The 21,921-nt window shown below is 53.8% G+C and overlaps 1 protein-coding gene across 2 annotated transcripts in view; it reads left to right on the forward strand.

The window, feature by feature from the left end:
• Window positions 1-21,910, forward strand: part of LOC116941081 (integrin beta-3-like) — a 30,340-nt gene extending 8,430 nt beyond the window's left edge. For both annotated transcript variants that reach the window (XM_032951698.2, XM_032951697.2), the window contains exons 5-16: window positions 1,525-1,693; window positions 2,416-2,577; window positions 3,690-3,785; window positions 6,525-6,614; window positions 8,895-9,029; window positions 10,240-10,497; window positions 11,427-11,679; window positions 15,409-15,631; window positions 17,920-18,020; window positions 19,010-19,129; window positions 19,663-19,829; window positions 20,806-21,910. In XM_032951698.2, the coding sequence (XP_032807589.2) occupies window positions 1,525-1,693; window positions 2,416-2,577; window positions 3,690-3,785; window positions 6,525-6,614; window positions 8,895-9,029; window positions 10,240-10,497; window positions 11,427-11,679; window positions 15,409-15,631; window positions 17,920-18,020; window positions 19,010-19,129; window positions 19,663-19,829; window positions 20,806-20,874 (1,843 nt within the window). In that variant the 3' untranslated portion in view covers window positions 20,875-21,910. The remainder of the gene's footprint in view (window positions 1-1,524; window positions 1,694-2,415; window positions 2,578-3,689; window positions 3,786-6,524; window positions 6,615-8,894; window positions 9,030-10,239; window positions 10,498-11,426; window positions 11,680-15,408; window positions 15,632-17,919; window positions 18,021-19,009; window positions 19,130-19,662; window positions 19,830-20,805) is intronic.
• Window positions 21,911-21,921: the final 11 nt, after the last annotated feature.

Consider the following 21,921-nt stretch of genomic DNA (forward strand, 5'->3'; position numbering starts at 1 on the left):
GAAGGCAGGACAGCGAGTGTGGACGAATCTCCATCTGTTTCCGTCTGTACAGTGACAAAGTGTTGCTCCCCTCGTGCAAGGCGTGGGGTTTATCCACGTGCTCTGGTTATCTCGCACGTGTGTAATTATAAACGCAACTCATAGTTAATTGGCTGAAGGCGGCAAGTTAGCAGTGGGGTTTTTCACCTGGGGGTGCGAGATGCCCTCTCTGGGAGTAGCGAGACATGGCCAGATTAATTATTTGAAGGTAAATGATCGAATCACAAATTAGCACGGGCACGTAAGTAACAACTACTTTGTTTCTTCAAGCCCTATGTATTTATTACAATTTTTTTTCATTACGCTTGAGAACCAAAGCGGATACAGGGCTGCAGAAAAGGTTAAGAACCACTGCGCTAGAGCATAGTACCGTACAACAATGGATTTTGCTGCAATGCTTTCTGCTGGCAACGTAGCATTTTCGCGGCAGCCGTACAACGCCTGTTGTGCACTTGTGGGTCACTCATCCGAACATTCGTTATGCAGGCTCAAGGAATCCTGCTTTTGGCTTCGGAGATCTGAAGATGAGCACGGTTGTCTCCGTAGGACGGTGTGAAAGCAGTTCAACATGCACAGGAGAGATCGGGCACACCGCGAGTGACACTCGTGGACACACGTTACATTCGTGTTCGTCCGCGTGTTGATTGCTATCTGCTCGTAAAAAACACAAGCGCGCGCCACGTGTTGATCCAGGTCTTCCTCAGAGTAAGAGACCCGCAGTTGCCGAAATTGATTCCAACTTAGTGAGGCTGCTTGGTTAATCGATCGATGTAATGCAATGTTACGGATCGATCGATCAATGGATACACTAATTGGATGAATCAATTTTAGTAAAAAAAAATTATCACGTGCAATCACACCTCTGCTCCAGTAACGATTATCTGAACCGGTCCTGGGCCTCCCCGAGGTCGACTCTGCTTTAAATGAATGCCTGGTGCGGTGTGTAAACATCGCCACGAGAGAGACAAAGGCGGCCGGGCGTGGTGTTGCTGGCCACCCACCCCCTTCGTGTGCCACAGTGCCGGCCTTCATAGGTGCTCGCTAACAGCACTTGCCCCAACAGTCAGTTACGGTGCTATACGGGGGATCTTTGTCTTTAGTGGTAGTGGTGGTGACGGTCGTGGTTGGTGATCGTGGTGGTGGTAGTGGTCGTCATGGTGGTTGTGTTGGTGGTCGTGGTGGTAGTGGTCGTCATGGTGGTTGTGTTGATGGTCGTGGTGGTGGTAGTGGTTGTCATGGTGGTTGTGTTGGTGGTCGTGGTGGTAGTGGTCGTCATGGTGATTGTGTTGGTGGTCGTGGTGGTGGTAGTGGTCGTCATGGTGGTTGTGTTGATGGTCGTGGTGGTGGTAGTGGTCGTCATGGTGGTTGTGTTGGTGGTCGTGGTGGTGGTGGTGGTGGTCGCGGTGGTGATCGCCGCGGTGCTGTTCGTCGTCGTTAAAAATCGCCACGATAACGTCGATTGTTGTTCTCATCGCCCCCTTCCAGGTTCAAGCGCTTCCCCGTGTGCGGGACTCCCTTCGGCTTCCGCCACGTGCTGGCTCTCACCGAGCGCGCCGCCAGCTTCATCGCCGAGGTGCAGAGGCAGAACGTGTCGCGCAACAACGACGCCCCCGAGGGCGGCTTCGACGCCATCCTGCAGGCGTCCGTGTGCGGGGTACGCAGGCGGTGGCGGGGAGTAGGGTGCCTGACGAATGGACGGAACGGGTGGGTGGTGGGCGAGGGGTTAACTAACGAGTGAGTTTGCGTGTGTATGCACGTCGCACTTCTTTCGCGCCGTACGTAGACGCGCCTTGCTGGTCAGAGGCGCGGTGGAAGGAATGAATTCGTGATCGCGTGGCGGTGAGAGAGGCGTTGTGACGGGGGGAGGGGGGTGACGCGATGTGCGTGGCGGGTGTGGGCCGTCGTCACGGTAATTATAGCAAGAGTTAACCATTACCAGCAAAATCACCACCACCATAACCATCATCATCGTTATCACCATTAACACCACCAACATTACACCCATCATCATCATGACGGTCATGACCAACAATGGAATCACCACCACCACCTTCATCATCATCAGAACTATTACCAACACCGCGCCACCATGTTCTTCATCAACCAACGACAAAGATCCCCCGTATAGCCTTAACAGAACTGTTGGGGCAAGAGCTGTTAGCGAGCACACAACCAGTAACCACCACCACCACGTTGACCACGTGTTAAACACCCCCTCTGAACCTCCTGCTTCAAAGCCCCGGCGCAGGACACAGAGCCCGTGCGCGGTACACGCTGAGCCTCGCGAGGCGTCGTCGGGGCGAGTTCGGGGTGAGAGGCGGCGTGGTGCTGCTCCTGCTGCTCCTCACCGGGCGATCCGCCTCCTCCTCCACGCAGGAGCAGATCGGTTGGAGAGGCGGCGCCACGCACCTCGTGGTGTTCGCCACGGACGCGGGCTCGCACCTGGCGCTGGACGGGCGCCTCGCCGGGCTTGCCGCTCCTCATGACGGCCGATGCCACCTGGACCCCAACAACAGCTACGCGCGCAGCAGCGCCATGGTGAGCGCTCGCGCGCACGCGGGCGGCGTCGCGGTCGTTGTAGATCATCAGCGCTGCCGCCATGGCCATCATCACCGTGACCATGGTTACGATTATCAGCGTCATCATCACAGTTGCCATTATCGCCTGTGCCATCTTTGTTATTATTATAATTATGGCATCATTATCATCAGTCCTGTGACGTTTACGAATGGCTACCGCACGGACATATTTTGTTACCCCATTTTTTTACGCCGTAAAAATAGGGCCCGTTGCCCGAAACGTCACCTGTCATATTTACACACAGACACACAGTGTCATTGACGGCCGTGTCGAGTTTGCTTCTCGTTCGATCGTTCCTTGCGCACCACCGCCAACACAGCAGCACCCGCCGCATGCGTGACGCCCTCATCGTCGGCGTCGATGCCAGGAGCCCTCCTCCCCGTTGAGCCTCAACGCAGGGGAAACCTCGCGTCCATTGGCAGCGCTCACTGGGCGGACACCGCAGGGAACGCGTCTCGGAAAGTCCAATCATCCATGGGAACCAATCTCCCCCTTTCTCTCTCTCTCTCTGTGACTCCTTATTCTCCCCAACAGCTCACGGCGATCCACCAGATTACTATTTTATTTAACTGTTTACTTGTTTTATATTTTACCAGGTAAGGCCCACTGAGCTGTATAGCTCTTTTTCAGAAGCGTCCTGGCCACAAACGATAGCTCAACGAAGATGGATTTATCACGTGGACATTTATAGCAGGCAAATACTCCAAACGCACGTTGGTTCCAAATGCAGAGGGAAAAGCCGGAGGATCCGCAGAAAAATCCACGCGACACACGGAGAGAGAGACACGCGAACTCCAAATATATAGCAGGCATCAGAGTCGGGATCGTACCCGCGACATCCTGCATACCAGGCGAGGTAGTCAACATCTCGCCACCGCGGCGCCCCAGATACCTGTGAGCGAATCGTATGTTGCATCATCATCATCATCATCCCCAGCCTCGCCGAGTCCCGAGTACTCTTCTTTTCAGGAAGGTCCCGCCAAGTTTCCCGCAGTGAAGGGGGCGATGTTGCGACGCCTCTTCCCAGTTGAGTACCGTAATTAAAAGGCCGTCTTTGTCTCTCTCTCCAGGACTACCCGTCCCTCGCCCTGCTTGGGGAGAAACTGTCTGAGAACAACGTGAACCTCATCTTTGCGGTCACCAGACAGCACTACGCCTTGTACAGGGTGCGCCCGTCCATCTATCAGCCTGGTCTGTCCATTGGCTGCCTCTGTGTCCATTGTCTTTACATATGCCTCTATATGTTCGTCTGTCTGTGCATTTGTCCGTCTGTGTACGTGTCAAGGCCGTAATTATAATATATATTGGGGGAGACACATCCCCCCCAATATTCAAATATGCTCAAAATGTCCCCCCCAATATGTTGAAAAAAATAATTGCTATGCTATGTAAATAAAAACAACAATTTGCTAACCCTTGGCCACAATATCTGGACTTGTTGCTTGTGGTTATGGTAGTAGTTTATTAATCCCTAATCTCTGCCATTACATGCAATGAAACAAGAAATGGTAAAAAAGTAAAAACAGGGCAATGTAATACAATACACTATTAGACATTATTGTAAAAAAATAAATAATAAGTCCATCCCATGTGTTTTTATATTTTAGGCAGGAAATTAGTTATAAAATTTAGATATTTTATCGGGTTTGGACCCCCAGACACCCAGGAAGATTTGGTCCCCCCCCCCCAATGTTGACTCCATGGCTGCGGCAATGGTACGTACAGTGAGGGAAAAAAGTATTTGATCCCCTGCTGATTTTGTACGTTTGCCCACTGACAAAGAAATGATCAGTCTATAATTTTAATGGTAGGTTTATTTGAACAGTGAGAGACAAAATAACAACAAAAATCCGGAAAAACGCATGTCGAAAATGTTATAAATTGATTTGCATTTTAATGAGGGAAATAAGTATTTGACCCCCTCTCAATCAGAAAGATTTCTGGCTCCCAGGTGTATTTTATACAGGTAACGAGCTGAGATTAGGAGCACACTTTTAAAGGGAGTGCTCCTAATCTCAGCTTGTTACCTGTATAAACGACACCTGTCCACAGAAGCAATCGATCAATCAGATTCCAAACTCTCCACCATGGCCAAGACTAAAGAGCTCTCCAAGGATGTCAGGGACAAGATTGTAGACCTACACAAGGCTGGAATGGGCTACAAGACCATTGCCAAGCAGCTTGGTGAGAAAGTGACAACAGTTGGTGCGATTATTCGCAAATGGAAGAAACACAAAAGAACGGTCAATCTCCCTCGGCCTGGGGCTCCATGCAAGATCTCACCTCGTAGAGTTGCAATGATCATGAGAACGGTGAGGAATCAGCCCAGAACTACACGGGAGGATCTTGTCAATGATCTCAAGGCAGCTGGGACCATAGTCACCAAGAAAACAATTGGTAACACTACGCCGTGAAGGACTGAAATCCTGCAGCGCCCGCAATGTCCCCCTGCTCAAGAAAGCACATATACATGCCCGTCTGAAGCTTGCCAATGAACATCCGAATGATTCAGAGGACAACTGGGTGAAAGTGTTGTGGTCAGATGAGACCACAATGGAGCTCTTTGGCATCAACTCAACTTGCCGTGTTTGGAGGAGGAGGAGGAGGAATGCTGCCTATGACCCCAATAACACCATCCCCCCCCCAAAGGAATGCTGCCTATGACCCCAAGAACACCATCCCCACCGTCAAACATGGAGGTGGAAACATTATGCTTTGGAGGTGTTTTTCTGCTTAGGGGACAGGACAACTTCACCGCATCAAAGGAACTATGGACGGGGCCATGTACCGTCAAATCTTGGGTGAGAACATCCTTCCCTCAGCCAGGGCATTGAAAATGGGTCGTGGATGGGTATTCCTGCATGACAATGACCCAAAACACACGGCCAAGACAGCAAAGGAGTGGCTCAAGAAGAAGCACATTAAGGTCCTGGAGTGGCCTAGCCAGTCTCCAGACCTCAATCCCATAGAAAATCTGTGGAGAGAGCTGAAGGTTCGAGTTGCCAAACGTCAGCCTCGAAACCTTAATGACTTGAAGAAGATCTGCAAAGAGAAGTGGGACAAAATCCCTCCTGAGATGTGTGCAAACCTGGTGGCCAACTACAAGAAACGTCTGACCTCTGTGATTGCCAACAAGGGTTTTGCCACCAAGTGCAAAGTCGTGTTTTGCAGAGGGGTCAAATACTTATTTCCCTCATTAAAATGCAAATCAACGTATAACATTTTTGACATGCGTTTTTCAGCATTTTGTTGTTGTTATTCTGTCTCTCACTGTTCAAATAAACCTACCATTAAAATTATAGACTGATCATTTCTTTGTCAGTGGGCAAACGTACAAAATCAGCAGGAGATCAAATACTTTTTTCCCTCACTGTATATGTACGCATCTGTTGGTGCATCCGTCTAAATGCTCGGTATCTTGCTTTATATACCGCACATTTGTCCACTATTGTTTGCCAATTTGTCTATGTTCTTGGTTCTTTCGGTAAAGTCACGTAGACTTTACCGAAGGAACCAAGAATATGAATCCCTGCAGTCACGAAAGCTTTAAATCAAAATTTGTCTACGGTTGTTTTTTGTCTGCCTGTACCTATTTCCCTTTGTGCCTGCATCTGCCGATGTGTCTATTGTCAATGTCTCTACTTATCCACCTGTCTGTACCCAATTTCTGCATCACTTTTGGCAATTTGTCTACTTTTCTGTCTCTTGCCCAATTTGTCCGTCTGTCTATTTGAATGTCAGCTTGTATATTTCTCCAGCTGTCGTCCACTAATGCTACCCGACCCTGGAGCGCGTCTGCTGCAGCACCTCTCGTGCTCATAGCGTTGGCCCATCGCGATGTCCAGCATTGATCGCTCGTCGTCTGACCTTCGTCTCTTCCATTGACCTTGACCTTTGGCTTACAGAGCTACGCGCACCTGCTGCCCGGCACCACGGCTGGGATTCTGGCCAACGACTCGAGTAACATCATCCAGCTCATCGTGTCTGCCTATAACGTGCGTGCCTCTCTTTTCTTAATCCACTACTGGGTGGGATTTGTTCACCGCTCTGATCAGTACTTGTTGGTGAAGGGAATGGGGGTGGGGGGGGGGGGTGCGGGGGAGAATAGGTACCAGGACCAGCTCACATGTAGCTCACCACTGATGTTAGCCGTGACCGCGAATCGAACTCGGGTCGACGCGTTCGTAGCGCAGTGCGCTGATCGCTGCACCGCCGCTCCATCTTATGCACGTGCACGCACCGATTCACACACGCACGTACACACATTCGCACGTACATGCACAGCAACAGTTACATAAACAACAACCCAGTTAACCGACGCTTTAGACGTTCCACGTGGTCAGCCCGAGTAATTGCGCGGTGTTTCTGGAGGACTCCCAAAGGTGGTTGAGTTGCTTTGCCTTGGCTCTGCCAAAACGTATTTGGCCGGGGGACGTCTTAGACGCGTGTCCCCTGGGAGGCCTCCGGCAATGCTTATTTTGATTCCCTTTCCGTGGGCCTGTGGCCAGTGAGATTTAGGTGGCGGGGTTTACCAGCCCGTTCTGCCTGTTCACAGCCCCCCCCCCACGGCCCCTCCCCCCTATCCCCCCTCTTCCCCGCCTGCAACTGCGATGGTTGTGGGGATGGCAGTGACGTTGCTCACGACACAGTGCACTGTGACACGGGGAGAAAGGGGGTTGGGGTTGTTATTCCCAGACCACGCCGATTGAACGCACACTCCGCTCACGCACACACAAAGACACAGATCCCCCGAATGACCTTCAACAGACTGTTGGGGCAAGTGCTGTTAGCGAGCACCTATGAAGGCCGGCATGGCACACGAGGGGGTGGGTGGCCAGCATCACGCCCGGCCGCCTTTGTTTCCCCAGTGGCGATGTTTACTCATTTGAGGCAGAGTCGATCTAGGGGAGGCCCAGGACCGATGCAGATAATCGTCACTGATGTTGGCCGTGAGCGGGAATCGAACTCGGGTCGCCAGGTTCGTAGTACAGCGTGATAACCGCTACACCACGGCTCCCCACACACACACACACACTCAAAAAATATCCCCCATATAGCCTTAACAGACTGTCGGGGCAAGTGCTGTTAGCGAGCACCTATGAAGGCCGGAACGGTACACGAGGGGGTGGGTGGCCAGCACCACGCCCGACCGCCTTTGTCTCCCTAGTGGCAATGTTTACACAACGTACCAGGTACTCATTTGAGGCTGAGTCGACCTAGGGGAGGCCCGGGACCGGTTCAGATAATCTTCACTCGTGTTGGCCATGAGCGGGAATCGAACTCGGGTCGCCAGGTTCATAGCGCAGCGCGCTAACCGCTACACTACCGCTCCCCACACACACTCACAGTCTCACACACACTCTCTCGCACATACACACACTCTCACACACACTCACACGCTCTCGCAAGCGGTGACGCTATTGGCTGCGGGCCAGCGGGACCGGCAGGAATCAGAGGAATGTCCCTCCCTCACAACTCCTCGACGCCAACGGAACGGAGACATTTCACCGTGAGACTTGCTTCCATTCCCAAGCCACCCACCCCTCCTGCCGACCCTACCCCGCTACTTCTACTGGCAACCTCACCATCAGATAAACAATACACATCAGGGCCTTTGCCACAAAGGCTACTATAAACAATCTGCCCGTGCAGTCACGCGACCGATCCCGTGTAGCCGCGCGTGAGCCACTTGCGCCATGCGTTCACACCCCTCGTGTCTCGGCACCCGAGTCTGGGCATTGTCACCAGTGGCGTGGCGGCTGAGTGCGCAGGCGGTGCAACTGCGCAATGGACCTACGAGGCGGATGCATTTGGAAAGCTCCCCCCCCCTCCACCTCTCCCCACTTTTGATGAATTGTGCCAGGGCCCATGCCCCTGAGTGTCAGAGATTCACTCGCGTGGACCACAGTGTAGCTACAAGATTAGAGCTCAGTGTTTCAGCGTGGGCCAGGCGAGGGAGGGCGACTGTGTCGGTGGCCCTTCACCTGGTGACTCTACCTTGGGATTTGAGCCACTCGTAGCCGTTTGCTGTGCTGATGTTCTGCCGTTCATATTTTGGCCTTATGGGCGTATTATTAATTGCTCTCGAGAACCTATTCCCTTCGTGATGGATTAAGTCTGCTGTTTATTAAACCTGTATTGCTAACAAAGGCCGTTCGTCCACCCCATCCTACCCTGCTCCATCCCATCATCCCTACATGGACCCCCATCCCGTGACCCCCCCCCCTACGCTGATCCCGGTCCCGTGAATCCTCGCGCACGGCCGGGGCTCTCAGAGCATCCGCTCGGTAGTGGAGCTGGAGGTTTGGGATCAGCCCGAGGACGTCAGCGTCTCCTTCACGGCCACGTGCCAGAATGGGACCGTGCTTCCGGGGCAGAGGCGCTGCGCGGACCTCCGCGTGGGGGACACGGTACGGGGGGTGGGGGAGAGGAGGTGGGGGTGGGGAGGCGATGGGGGTGGGGGGTGCAGCGGCGAGGGGGATATCACCTGCTCGGCCCTCGGGTCCGCGTTGGGTCCTGGTGGGGTCGCTGCGTGGATGGATTTTGGTTGTGCGATGGAGAGGCGATGGTGTAGGGTTTGGTGGTGTAAGGCGTAGTGTGGGGATTTAGCCGTGCCCAGTGATTCCTGGATGATCTGTTTGATCTGTGTGTGATTTATGCGTGTGATCTCTGTGTGTGTAATCTGCCTGTGTGTGTGATCTCTGTGTGATCTGTGTGTATGTGTGATCTCTATTTGTGTGATCTGTGTGTGATCTGTGTGTATGTGTAATCTCTATGTGTGTGATCTGTGTGAATGTGTGATCTCTATGTGTGTGATCTCTGTGTATGTGTGATCTGTGTGTATGTGTGATCTGTGTGTATGTGTGATCTCTATGTGTGTGATCTGTGTGTGTGTGTGATCTCTATGTGTGTGATCTGTGTGTGTGTGTGATCTGTGTGTGTGACCTCTGTGTGATCTGTGTTTTGTGATCTGTGTGTGTGTTTGTGACCTGTGTGTGTGTGATCTGTGTGTGTGTGTGTGATCTGTGTGAGTGAACTTTGCGTGTGTGTGAGATGTGCTAGAGCGTCTGTCATCCATGAGTGCAGGGTCATTTGTGTGAGCGTGATGTATGTGTGTGACGCTGTGTGAGAGTGATCTTTACTCCTTCCGTGGCCGTTAGCTGTGCGATTGCGTAATTCGGTATATGTTACCAGATGAATGTGTGATATCTGTGACCCGTATGTGCATGATCCCCAGTGATGTTGCGTATCTATGTGTTATCTGGGTATAAGTTTGATGATCTATGTGAATGGCATGTGAGCGGTAATGTAGTGGTTAGCGCACTGCGCTATGAACTTTGCGACCCTAGTTAAATTTCTGCACATGACCAATCACAGTGGCGAATATTTTAACCGGTCCTGGGGCTCCCATAAGTCTACTCAGCATGTAATGGGAACCTGGTTGCGGTGTGTAAATATAAGCACTGGGGAGACAAAGGCGGTCGGGCATGGTGCTGACCACCTTAACCCCTCTCCTGCACAAAGCCCGCTCGCTAAACAGCACTTGCCCCAACAAAGTCTGCGAAAAGGCTATACGGGGCATCTTTATCTTTGCCCCCACCCCCCCCCCCCCCCACGCAGGTGAGCTTCGAGGTGCGCGTAGAGGCGCGCGGCTGCGTGCGCGGGCATCGAACCTTCACCGTGAAGCCCGTGGGCTTCGAGGGCGCGCTGCGCGTGCACGTGCGCGGCGCCGGGGAGCTGTGCGCGTGCGCGTGCACGCACCACGCAGAGCCGCGCAGCGCCGCGTGCTCGGGCAACGGGAGCCTCGAGTGCGGAGTGTGCAGCTGCTCGCCGGGCAGGCTCGGGCCACGCTGCGAGTGCAGCGACGCGGACGAGGAGGTGAGTGGTGAACGGGGAGGGGATGTTTGCGGGGTGGGGGAGAGATGAAGTTGAGGAAGGAGGAGAGATAGATCTGAGCGACCCGTCGGAGGCCGTTGGACTGCGAGAAGGGCCGGGTGCAGATGCAGCACTTGTCGTGAGAAAAATATGTATATTAAAAAAATGTTTTATAATAGTATTACATAGAAAACATAGGGGGAACATAGACATGGAGTAGGGAGATAGGGGGTAGAGAGAGAGGGGGGGTAGAGAGGGCGGGAAGGGGTAAGGAGAGCAGAGCGTGAAATCTTTCGTGAAATCTTTCATTGAAAAAGGGGGGGAGGGGGGGTTTACATAAAGCAAAGCATAAAAAAACTAAATGATGAACGAAGCAACAAAAAGAGAGAGAGAGGCGAGGGAGCGGGGGGAGGACGGAGAGAAGGACGGAGGGAAATGGAGGCAGGGGTGTTGGGAGGGGTAGAAATGGGTAAGCAAGAAGGAGTAAGAGAGAGATGGGGAGGGGTGGAGATAGCGAGGCAGGCATGAAGAGAGCATGAGAGAGCGGGAGGGTGCGGAAGGGAGGAAAACAGTGGGGTGGGGGAGAGGAATAGGAAAGAGCAAGGAGGGAGAGGATGAGATATGGAGCAGCATGGGGGGGGAGCGGCAGGTGGAGAGAGAGAGAGAGAGACACAGCAGAGGGGGCAGTACAACAAGATGCATGCACTCACATGGGCGCTCTCCCCACCTTCCCCAACCTGTACCGACCTCAATTGCGTCGGAACGCCCTCATCCAGCAGTGGACTAAGGGCCGTAAACGTGCGCGTACTTTTTTGCAATGCTCAGTATACGCGCTCCGAGCCTGAGCCATGCACAACCCGCGCCGCGCCTCCGTCCGTGAATCCGCTTGCGCGCCCGTTCGCCCCCGGACCGAACCGACCCTCGGCGCTCAGGAGGACGACGCTACGGACCCCGAGGGACGAGGAGACACCTTCGTGTCCCCGCCGGAGCAGCCCGAGTCCGCGGGCCGTGCCGGCAGGGCGGCCGGGTGCCGCAGGGAGCCCGGCGCGACGCCGTGCAGCGGGCGCGGTGACTGCGTGTGCGGGCAGTGCGTGTGCCGGCCGAGCGAGCTGGGCAGGGTGCACGGGAGTTGGTGCGAGTGCGACGACTTCTCCTGCATCCGGCACAAGGGGCTGCTGTGCTCGGGTGAGTGCGCGGGCATGCGCCTCGCCAAGGAACGTTGGCGGAGCGCGACGCCCGCTCACCGATTTCAAACAAACTAAAAAAAATCCGCGCATTGAGAGTTACGCGGGGGATAGAACCCGGCTGGTTAAATAAGTTTCACGTGGATCACGAATGCCCCCCCTCCCCACACACACACACCAATTGGCTGAGTTATGCAAATGCCACAACTACGAGGTAACGCAACAGTGGCGATCAATGTCAAAGTGAGACAGACACAGACCCAGTTCGCGATGGGCCACACATCTGATGAATGTGGCCTCGTCACGGCCACACTGGGCATCACAACTCCCTGACAGTTCTGTGTGAACAATAAGATGTACATTTTGGGGCGCCACGGTGGCGATGTGTTAACTACCTCGCCTGGTATGCAGGAGGTCGTGGGTTCGATCCCGACCCTGACATCTGTATAGTTGGAGTTTGCATGTTTGCCCCGTGGTTTCGCGATTTCTTTAATTTCCACATAAGCCACTTCGTTGAGCTATAATTTAAGGGCAAGTTTCTTCTAAAAAAAGAGCTACAGTATAAAGTTCAGTGGGCCTTACAGTACCTGGTCAGAAAAAAAACCCAAAATTTAAGTGGTGTGAGATGTGCGGTGGGCCTCTGATCGATGAATCCCGCTTTGAACCACACACAATACTGTCCTCGATGCAATTATTGAACTGCGGAACCGAGAACCGGTTGTGTTGTGTGAGGGACCGGAGCTTCCAAATGTTATCCACCATGTTCGAAGAGCTTGGCATCCAAATGGTCCACAGTACACACGATGTGATGAGACTCCCCAGACAAATTATTTTCACGTGCGGAATACGTTAAACATCCAGTGGCTGGACCACGGCTTCTGGTGGCGCTGATATAGCCGGTCGCCCAATTGGAACATCTGGCCTCCAACACCTTAAGAAACAGCAGCAGCAGCAGCTACACAACACGTGGTGTTTGAGGGCATGTGGATGACGTGGAGGGACGAGGGGGTCACGTGGAATTTCACCGGTCCCGTTCCGCCACCGTGTGACCATTCGTCTACAGATTAGGGTTGGAAACTCCTGTGAATGTTCCTCGTGAGTCGTGGCCGTGACTTGCCACAGCGATCACCGTCGATGGTAATCGGAATCGTCGTCAGCTGGAGCAACCGGATAGGCAGTGGGAGCAGCAGTAATCAAGACAACAGCATCATCATCAGTACCATCACCCGTAGCAACTGAATCATCAGCAGCAGCAGTCACAGCATCATCAGCAGCGCCATCAGTAGCAGTGGCAGCACGCTGCAGCTGCCGCACTGCGACATCGTGGACATCGTCATCGCTATCATGGTTATAATGATCGCTACCGCCACCACCACCATCGTCATCGTCATCACAACAGGTCATCATCACGATGATGCGGTGACACGCGGCGGGGCCGAGCGAGGAATCGCGATGCCACTGACAGCCCAGGGGAGAGTGGAAGAATGTATGAGCGAAACTCGGGAGAAATCCGAGAGCTGTGAGAATTCCCAGGGTCGACTCCCTCCACCCCCACCAGCCCGATCCCCATACCCCCCCCCCCCCACACTCTGCTCTCCCCTTCCTCGTTAATATTTTCTCTGCTGCTTTTGATTCTCCCAGCTTCTCGCTTTATCCTGCCTCTCTCCCCACTCCCCCCCCCCCCTTCTTACCCTTACTATTTCCCTCCTTTACCCCCCTCCTGCTCTCCACCATCACTCCCCTCTCCACTTGCTCACTCTCCCTCTTGTTCTGCACCCTCTCTCTCTTCCCTCTACCGCTCCTCCCTCCAAACCGCCCCACGTTTCTCCCACCTCCCTCCCTCCCACACTCGCTCTCTCCTTTCTTATCTCTCTCCCTCCCCCCTTCTCTAGGATCCCCGTCTCACCCCTCCTCCTCCTCTCCCTCTTACAAACGCCTCCTCTCCCCTATTTTTCCAGCTCCCTTCACCCGCCCCCTTCCCTTCCTCTCCCTCCTCTCCTCTCCCTCCCTTCTTTTCCCTCTCCTCTTCTCCCTCTCCTTCCCTCCCTCCTCTCCCCCCCCCCCTCCTCCTCGTCATCACCCTTCCCGTCTCCCGGCTCCCTTAACCCGTCCCCTGCCCGTGTTCCCACACGACATTGACAAAGCGCTCCGCTACGGCATTCGAGCACCAGCCCTCCCCTGCCCGAGCTGATTTGAGAAGGCGGCCCCTGCGTCGCTGCGCTCGCCGTTGTTGATGTTGTTGACGTTGTTGGCGTTGTTGTTGTTGATGTTGTGAGCGCGATACGGGGGAAGAGAGAAGTGTCATGGGATTCACGCCACCCGCAGCTGCTGAAGCTGCTGCTGAGTGAATCATTGAGAGCCACACGTAAACATTTATCTTAACAATAAGCCCACTCGCAGTGCGTTTCATTATGCAGTGAACCACTGCAGCCTCCACTCTTGCGATTGAAGATGCGTTGAGGGGTTTTTTTTGTCTTTAATCCGTCAGCCAGAACTGAACTAAAACACACAGCCCCGTTGTGGTTTGTGGGCTGTGTGTGCCGCACGTTGGCCGACGTTTCGCTGCAAACGCATCGCAGACACTTCGCCGCACAGGCGCGAGTAGCTCTACGCGGCAACCGAAATCACCCCCAGTTGGCCGTGTGGGCCGCGCAAGTGGTGGATCTGCCGGTTAACCTCCTCACCTCCGCTGGGTCCGTCCCATGATCTCCTGGCCAGCGAGCCTTGGACACTCCACGAAAAGTGCGCCGAGCCTGCCACAGGCAACCTCCTTGTCCCGAGCGGCAGAGTTTGCATGTTCAAGTGTCGTTACAATATGCGTGTATGTGAACGCGTCGGTGTCCCCTATGGAAATGTGTGTACATGTATAGATGTTGCATACGTATGTGGATGTACAACCGTACTTGAGTGTGCATGCGGTTTGCCGCGAACCTGGGTTTCATTCACGGCACTGGAAAGACAAACACGGCCGGGCATAGTACCGGCCGTACCAGCATCACTCCCTTGTACCGCCGTATCGACTCTCACAGGTGCTCGCTAACAGCGCTGGGCCTCCCCTAGGTCGACGCAGCCTCAAATGAGTATCGGGTGCGATGTGCCAACATCGCCGCTTGGGAGTCAAATGCGGCCCGGCGTGGTGCTGACCACCCACTGCCTCGTGCGCCTTGCCGGCGCTTAATTCAGTGCCGGATTATCCTAGTAGCACAAGTAGCTACTACACATGTAGTAGCTACATATGTAGCAGCTACTACACGTGTAGCAGCTGCTACACGTGTAGCACGTGTACTACACGTGTAGTAGCTACGGGCCCCGCACTTTCAAGGGCCACTCGCTAAAACGTTTTCAAGCTATCAATTCCGGTTCAGTGATTCTGCACTTGATCTATTAATATAGTACTATACTGCCTTCAACTTTTAGGAACGACTGGGTGTTGAAGCTTAGCGATTTGTCGTATCATCTCGCTGTATAGCAAATGAAAAAAATACAATTACTTTACTATGCAAGTAAAAAAAGTGTTTTTAATATTTATCTGTTTTTTTAAAAAAATTTAGGGCCATTTTATAACATACGCTACAGGCCCCGCACTAGCTTCATCCGGCACTGGCTTCATAGGTCTTAAGGTCATACGGGGTGGCGGCGGGAGGGGGTGGCTGGGTTGGAGGCGGCGGTCTTCGTCTCTGAACCCGCGTGCGTCACGCCGTGGACCTGCGCGCGCCGTGTGCGTGTCCAGGCCACGGGCCGTGCGTGTGCGGCGAGTGCGCGTGCGACGCGGACTGGGCCGGCGAAAGCTGCAACTGCTCCCTGGTGACGGACGCGTGCGTCTCGGCCGAGGGGCTCGAGTGCAGCGGCCGGGGGCGCTGCGAGTGCGGCCGCTGCGTGTGCACGGAGCCCGGCGCGTCGGGCTCCGTGTGCCAACGCTGCCCCACCTGTGCCGACGCCTGCGCCCGCAAGAAGTGAGTGGTGTGAAGGCGAGCGGTGGGGACGTGGGGGGGGCGGGCGGTAATGGTGTGGAGGGGTTGGAGGTAAGATATTGTGTGGAGCGGTAGTGTAGTGGTTAGCGCACTTGCGACCCGGTTTCGATGAACGCTCACGGCCACCACCGGTGACGATTGTCTGAACCGGTCCTGGGCCTCCCCCCTGGGTCGACTCAGCCTCAAATGAGCACCCGGTGCATTGCGTTAACAGCAGGATTTGCGAGACAAAGGCGGTCGAGCGTGGTGCTGACCACCCACCCCCTCGTGTGCCTTGCCAGCCTTCATAGGTGTTCGCTAAGAGCACTTGCCCCAACAGTCTGTTAAGGCTACACGGGGAATCTTTGTATTTGGAGGTAATGCAAAGCCACCACATCACCGGGGTTGTGCCAGGCTAGGTGCACTGAGGACGCGCAGAGTGTCGAAGGCTGGGCTGACAGACCCAGGTGTTATGGGTTGACTAACTGGGATGACTTGGCACCTGCGGCTCCCCGCTGTGCCAACTTGCTGCGTTTATATCCGCCCGGCGCTCCGCTCGTTGTTGTGAGCGTTGCGGGATTGGCTGCCGACACCCGCTAGGGGTTACACGCAGCAGGGCGGAGACACGCAGCCTGGGGGTCTCGCACCGTGATTGCTGCCCTCCCCGTGTGGCTGCAGACGCAGCAGGTTTGGGGTGGCGGGGGGTACACGATGGGGAGCCCACAGCTGGTTCCCATTAAATGTCCCCCCACGGCTTCAGAGCGCCCCCCCCCACCTCCCCCTCTCTGTTCTCCGAGACGAGCGCTGGGTGAGGTCAGAAAGCCTGGGATGAGGACCCGGGTCCTGATCGCCTCCCTCCGTGCTGGGGGCTCAGGCTGAGTGTTGCCGGGAATCGCTCGCCAGACGGCGTCTGCGGTGGCGATGGTTGTCCCGTGGTGGCTGCTGCGATGGGCAGACGCAGTCTTTGCCTGCGTGTGTGCTGCGTGTGTGTGTGTTTGTGTAAATAAGTGTACGCTTTGGCGGGACAAGGGCCCCGTCCTCTCTGTAATTTTCCTTTGACAGCGGCCGCCACCGCTCGCCCGCTCTTTAATCAGCGAGTGGCGGCTGCCACCGCCACTCGCCAACAGGACGAGCGTCTGTCTCCACTGCCATTGAGCGCCCCATGATGGACGCAGGGTACGAGCGCACACGCGCGCGTTGTTGTGTGTGCTGTGGTGTGTACTGTGTGTGTAGTGTGTGTGGTGTGTGTACTGTGTGTAGTGTGTCCAGTGTGTGTGCACTGTGTGTGGTGTGTCCTGTGTGTGTGTAGTGTGTGTGTATACTGTGTGTACTGTCTGTAGTGTGTGCACTGTGTGTGGTGTGTCCAGTTTGTGTTGTATGTGTGTGGTGTGTATGTACGTGGTGTGTGTGTGATGTGTGTTTAGGGTGTGTGTAGTGTGTGGCGTGTGTACTGTGTGTGTAGGGTTTGTGGTGTGTGGTGTGTGTAATGTGTATGTGTAGAATTTGTGGTTTGTGGTGTGTACTGTGTCCAATGTGTGCGTGTAGTATGTGTGGTGTGTATGTACGTGGTGTCTGTGTGTGGTGTGTGTGCAGTGTGTGTGGCAGTGCGGGTTCAGCCAATGAAGCCACGGGACCAAAGAAGCCCTTTAACTAAAACAACGTGGAGATGGGTCGCTCGCCCTCAGCTGGGATGACGTCGCGGCGTTGGGAACGACGTTGATGGCCCGGCTTGAAGGAGAGCGATCACACGTGAAGGGAGGGGGGACGGATCGGGGTAACTGCTACCCGTAGGCTTAGCGATGGGGATTTGATTAAAGGCATGGCTGGTCATAAGGGTCTGCTATTACTAGTTGGTTAATTATATTCTTTGGGTCTTTCGGTAAAGTCACGTAGATATTTTAAAATATTTTTCTATCTATACGTGACTTTACCGAAAGACCCAACGAGTGATGAATTCCTGCAGTGACGAAAGCTTTTGGTTAATTATCTTAAGATTCGGCTTAGAGGTCGGGACGAATGACGTTGGGTAACGTGGTTATAGTTAGCGGTCGGGCGAGCGTGATTAGAGTCGTGGTTAGGGCTGGCGTCTCGCTAGCTCGTGTGGTTATGGTGCCAAAGGCGTTGATACCACTGGCGTCGTTTCACTCGCAGCGCTGGGAGCATTCGGACTCGGGAGGGAGGTGAACCCTCACGTGGTTCGACAGCTGGGCAAACTGACATCCCCCTCCTACCCACCCACCCACGCCTCATCTCCCATAACCCACCAACCCACCCACCCGGTCCTCTGTCAGGGAGTGTGTGGAGTGCTACCTGGCCTCGGCTGGAGTGTCGGGCTGGGAGGGAAACTGCAGCCGGAGGTGTCCGGACGAGATGGTGACGGTGCAAGCTCTGGGTACTGCTGCTCCTCCCCCACCCATGCCTTCATCGGTCTCACCTCGCCGACTGCAACTCTCTCACCTGGGGCTTTGCTAAATCTCTTCTCAGAGTCTCAAACGGTTGACTATGCAGCCGCCAGACTCCTCACCCGAGCCCATGAATATGACATCACCCCAAAACTCGAATCCCTCCACAGACTCCAAAAGCCCGCCCCGGATCAACTCACCGTCTACAAGAACGAACGATCCCTCTCCTCATTGTATTACTTTAAGGGCATCTTTGGTCCTGTGGCTTCATTGGCTGAACCTGCACTGCCACACACATTGCACATACAGCGCACACATACCACACACACACCGCACACACCACGTACATACACACACACCACACAGACACACACACTACACTACACACCACACACATTGCACACACACTGCACACACCACGTACATACACACACCACACACACACACAGACACACACACACATTGGCCTCTGTCTACCTCTCCACTCTAATCTCGCAGCAACAACTAAAAAGCCCTTCTGTCAAAACCCTTGGTCAAATGTTCCGATGAGCACGGTTGGGAACGTACGGTGCGAAAGAAGTTCAACTTGTATACATACCCACACCCTTTCTCTGCTGGTGCCCTTAGGATTTGGAATATCCTCTACGGTACTGAATGCTGTTGTGGGAATTATTTTGGCACGCCACATCCAACTAGCCTTATTTTACCCTAAATATGATTATAGGATCATATGACCATAGGCTCAATAATACTGGATTATTATGGATAAATCATACCTTGTACTCCACTGGTAGTCCCTTACGTCGATGATCTCTATTCCAATCCGGCCTAGCAGCAGCATTGCGCGAGATATCGAGTTCAAAATGAAGCCCTGATCACGACAGATGCATCGCACCGCCCGCCCGAGAGCACTGCCCACAATCGGGAATGGGGCGCTCGGCGAGAGGCGTTGAGACGGCGCGCGTGTCGTATGATGCAGACCCGGCGGAGAGGGCCCTGCTGTGCAGCTTCAAGCTGGAGAACGAGTGCACGGTGCGCTTCAGTCACAGCGAGGACCTCGCCAGCGGCCGCGCCGTGCTCAGGGTGCTCGCCCGGCCAGGTGAGGGTGCCGCCCCAAAGGGGGTCGGGCGACGGTGTTCGCGCTGGCACGGGTGTCGCGTTGTGCGTGGAGGTTGTGGCGATGGTGGTGTTGTGATGGATATACGATAGTTGGTGATGGTCTGGTAATGGCGGTTGTATGGTGCGCTTCTGGCCATGTTGTACTGGCAGTGGTGTTGTGATGGTGGTGATGCGGTGATGGCGTGTTGATGACAGAGATGTGGTGATGTGAATTTTGTGATATTTTATTGCCGATTGTGGTTATGGCATTATTTGGTATGTTGGTGACAGTATTGTGACGGCAGTGGCGTGGTCACGGTGATGATGATGATGATGCATTCATGGTGGCGATGGTGACGGCGTGATGCGGCACACGTTGACGTGGCGGTGATGTGCCGATGACGGTGTGCAGCAATTTGAGTGGCATTGACGTGTTGATGTTGGCGAACGTGGCGATGACAGTGCAGCGGGGATGTGGTGGCGGTGGTGCGATAACGCCCATGCGTACGTGTGCACGCGCGGTGGTGCGACCAGAGTGCGCAGAGGGTCCGGCGGTGTTGTCCGTGGTGCTGGCGGTGGCAGGCGGGGTGCTGCTGCTGGGGGTGGTCGCGCTGCTCAGCTGGAAGCTGCTCGTCACTCTGCACGACCGCCACGAGTTCGCTCGCTTCCAGGCGGAGCGGGCGCGTGCCAAGTGGGGGGCGGTGAGTCCTCACCCACTCAGAGAGCCAACACACAGACCTAGACCCATCTAGATCAAGACAAATTCAACATATTCCACTGGCACATTTGCACTGAGCCAGCGTGGGTCCGTTACGGTATTGGTATTTTTTTCCACTGGCTATGTCATGCCGAGCCAGAACCAGACTGTTATACACTGGCCTCACATAACATTCAAGTCTTGCTCTGGGCCAAGCAGGGCCAGGGGTGGGGCAAGTTACGCATTTGTTGCCAGTTACGTCAGTCAGTACCACTACGGAGAAAATTAACATGTTTAACACGTAGGCTTTCGCGACCAATATCCATAAGAGGTTTTTGGGTTGGATCACGTAAATGTCGTTAAAACCCGCCACCACCCGACACAGCTAACGAGTAAGGGTTGTCACGTAAACAGAACATGCCAATTCGCCACAAGTACAGCACACCGGTGTTGGAGAGCCAGGCCACAAAATGTATAATCTGAGTACGACGTTTCGCCAGTAGTTACAATTAGCTTCATCAGGCGACAGCCAGGAGAAGTCTTAACGGTGTTGCTGTACTAGTGACGAATTGGCCACGTTCCGTTTATGTGACAACCCTTACTAGTTGGCTGTGTCGGGTGGTGGCGGGTTTTAATGACATATATTTACGCAATCTCACTCAAAAACCTCTATTATGGAAAATTAACTTGGTGTCGCAACTCAATAACTGTGTGCGACAGCAAGGGTATAGCTCAGCCGCTGCAGTGGAAAAACCTGGCGCCTCTTGAACCACACCGGGCTGGCTCGTCACGGCCTTAGCGGCTCGGTTATACAGTGAAAAAGCATTAAAAAGATTCAGACCTAGACCCTGACCTATAACCACACATGGCCCAAGACCCAGTTACAAACCCAGAGCCGACCTAGTGACTGCGGGCTTGAGATGACACACGCACGGCAGTGTTAATAATCTATGATTCCATTCTCGTCGGTGCCGCCACAGGGACACAATCCACTGTTCAAGCGGGCGGTGACGACCTTCCCCAACGTGTCGTACCGTGGGAGCCAGTGAAGAAGCCCCCCCCCCGCCCACTGAACTCGCGACCCCCACTGCGTGGGGAGGGCGGCTTCTGACACTCGTGCCACGCCCGGCTCCGCGCACGCTCCCGCAAAGCGCGTCGATGACCCACGTCACCCCTTGTGACTCCACGTCAATGGATTGGTAAACTCGTCCAGTGGATCGCTCGCGGGCTACCAGGCACGTAACGATTCATCGCTCATCCCCGGCAATGCGATGAATTGAGGGGTGTCCATGAAAAAAAATACTTGATAACCCTCATCTGTCGTGGCTTCATTGCCTCACAATCGGCAATCAAAGTTGGGGTTTATCGTGTCCGCTACCACACATGGACACACAATGAACGTAATACGTCGCTTAATCCTCCTACACCCAGCAGAAGCCTCTTACATCGACAATTTGAACGTTTTTGGGTTATTACGTTTTTTCCAGGGTTACGATTTGAATGAAAAATCGATTTTTGTCTTGTTCGTTTGCTCGTCTCATACGTCATCTCATTTGATCCGTCTTGTTTGTTTTCATCAGCCTCAAAGGTGCACTTCGCATAAATGCTAAATGATGGATTCCTAGATACAGGAATCGATGCATGTTTCGTCTTAATAATTGCTCTCGGTGGATGAATTGTTAGAAGCCGTGTGTGGTTGTCTTCCTGGACTGCGTCCTGAAGTTTAAAAACTGTTGATAGTTTTTTTATATATATAAAATATTTTGTTCTCACCATCGGCCAGCCCACTGTGTATACGCTCACTTGCCACAAACCTTTAAGAGCGAGGACCTGTTTACGCAAACGAAGAGGAAGCTTCATCTGCTATAAGGTAGAGCATTCGGTACTGTATTTGTAAAGTTGGTGTAGGCATTTATACTCCTGTTTCATTGGCACAGCGATCAGATACCGTGATGGTACTGCAGAATGTTGATAATATCCCGACCCGCGACGTTAGAAGCCGTCTGTAAAGCAAGCACTAAAAAGCACTGTCATTTTTGTACGAAAATATATTTAGCAAAAAAATAAATCGAGAGAAAAAAATATCGAAAGAAAGA

This window comes from Petromyzon marinus, chromosome 10, assembly GCF_048934315.1.
Source record: "Petromyzon marinus isolate PM22_M1 ecotype Great Lakes invasive population chromosome 10, UKy_Petmar_22M1.pri1.0, whole genome shotgun sequence".
NCBI lineage: Eukaryota > Metazoa > Chordata > Hyperoartia > Petromyzontiformes > Petromyzontidae > Petromyzon > Petromyzon marinus.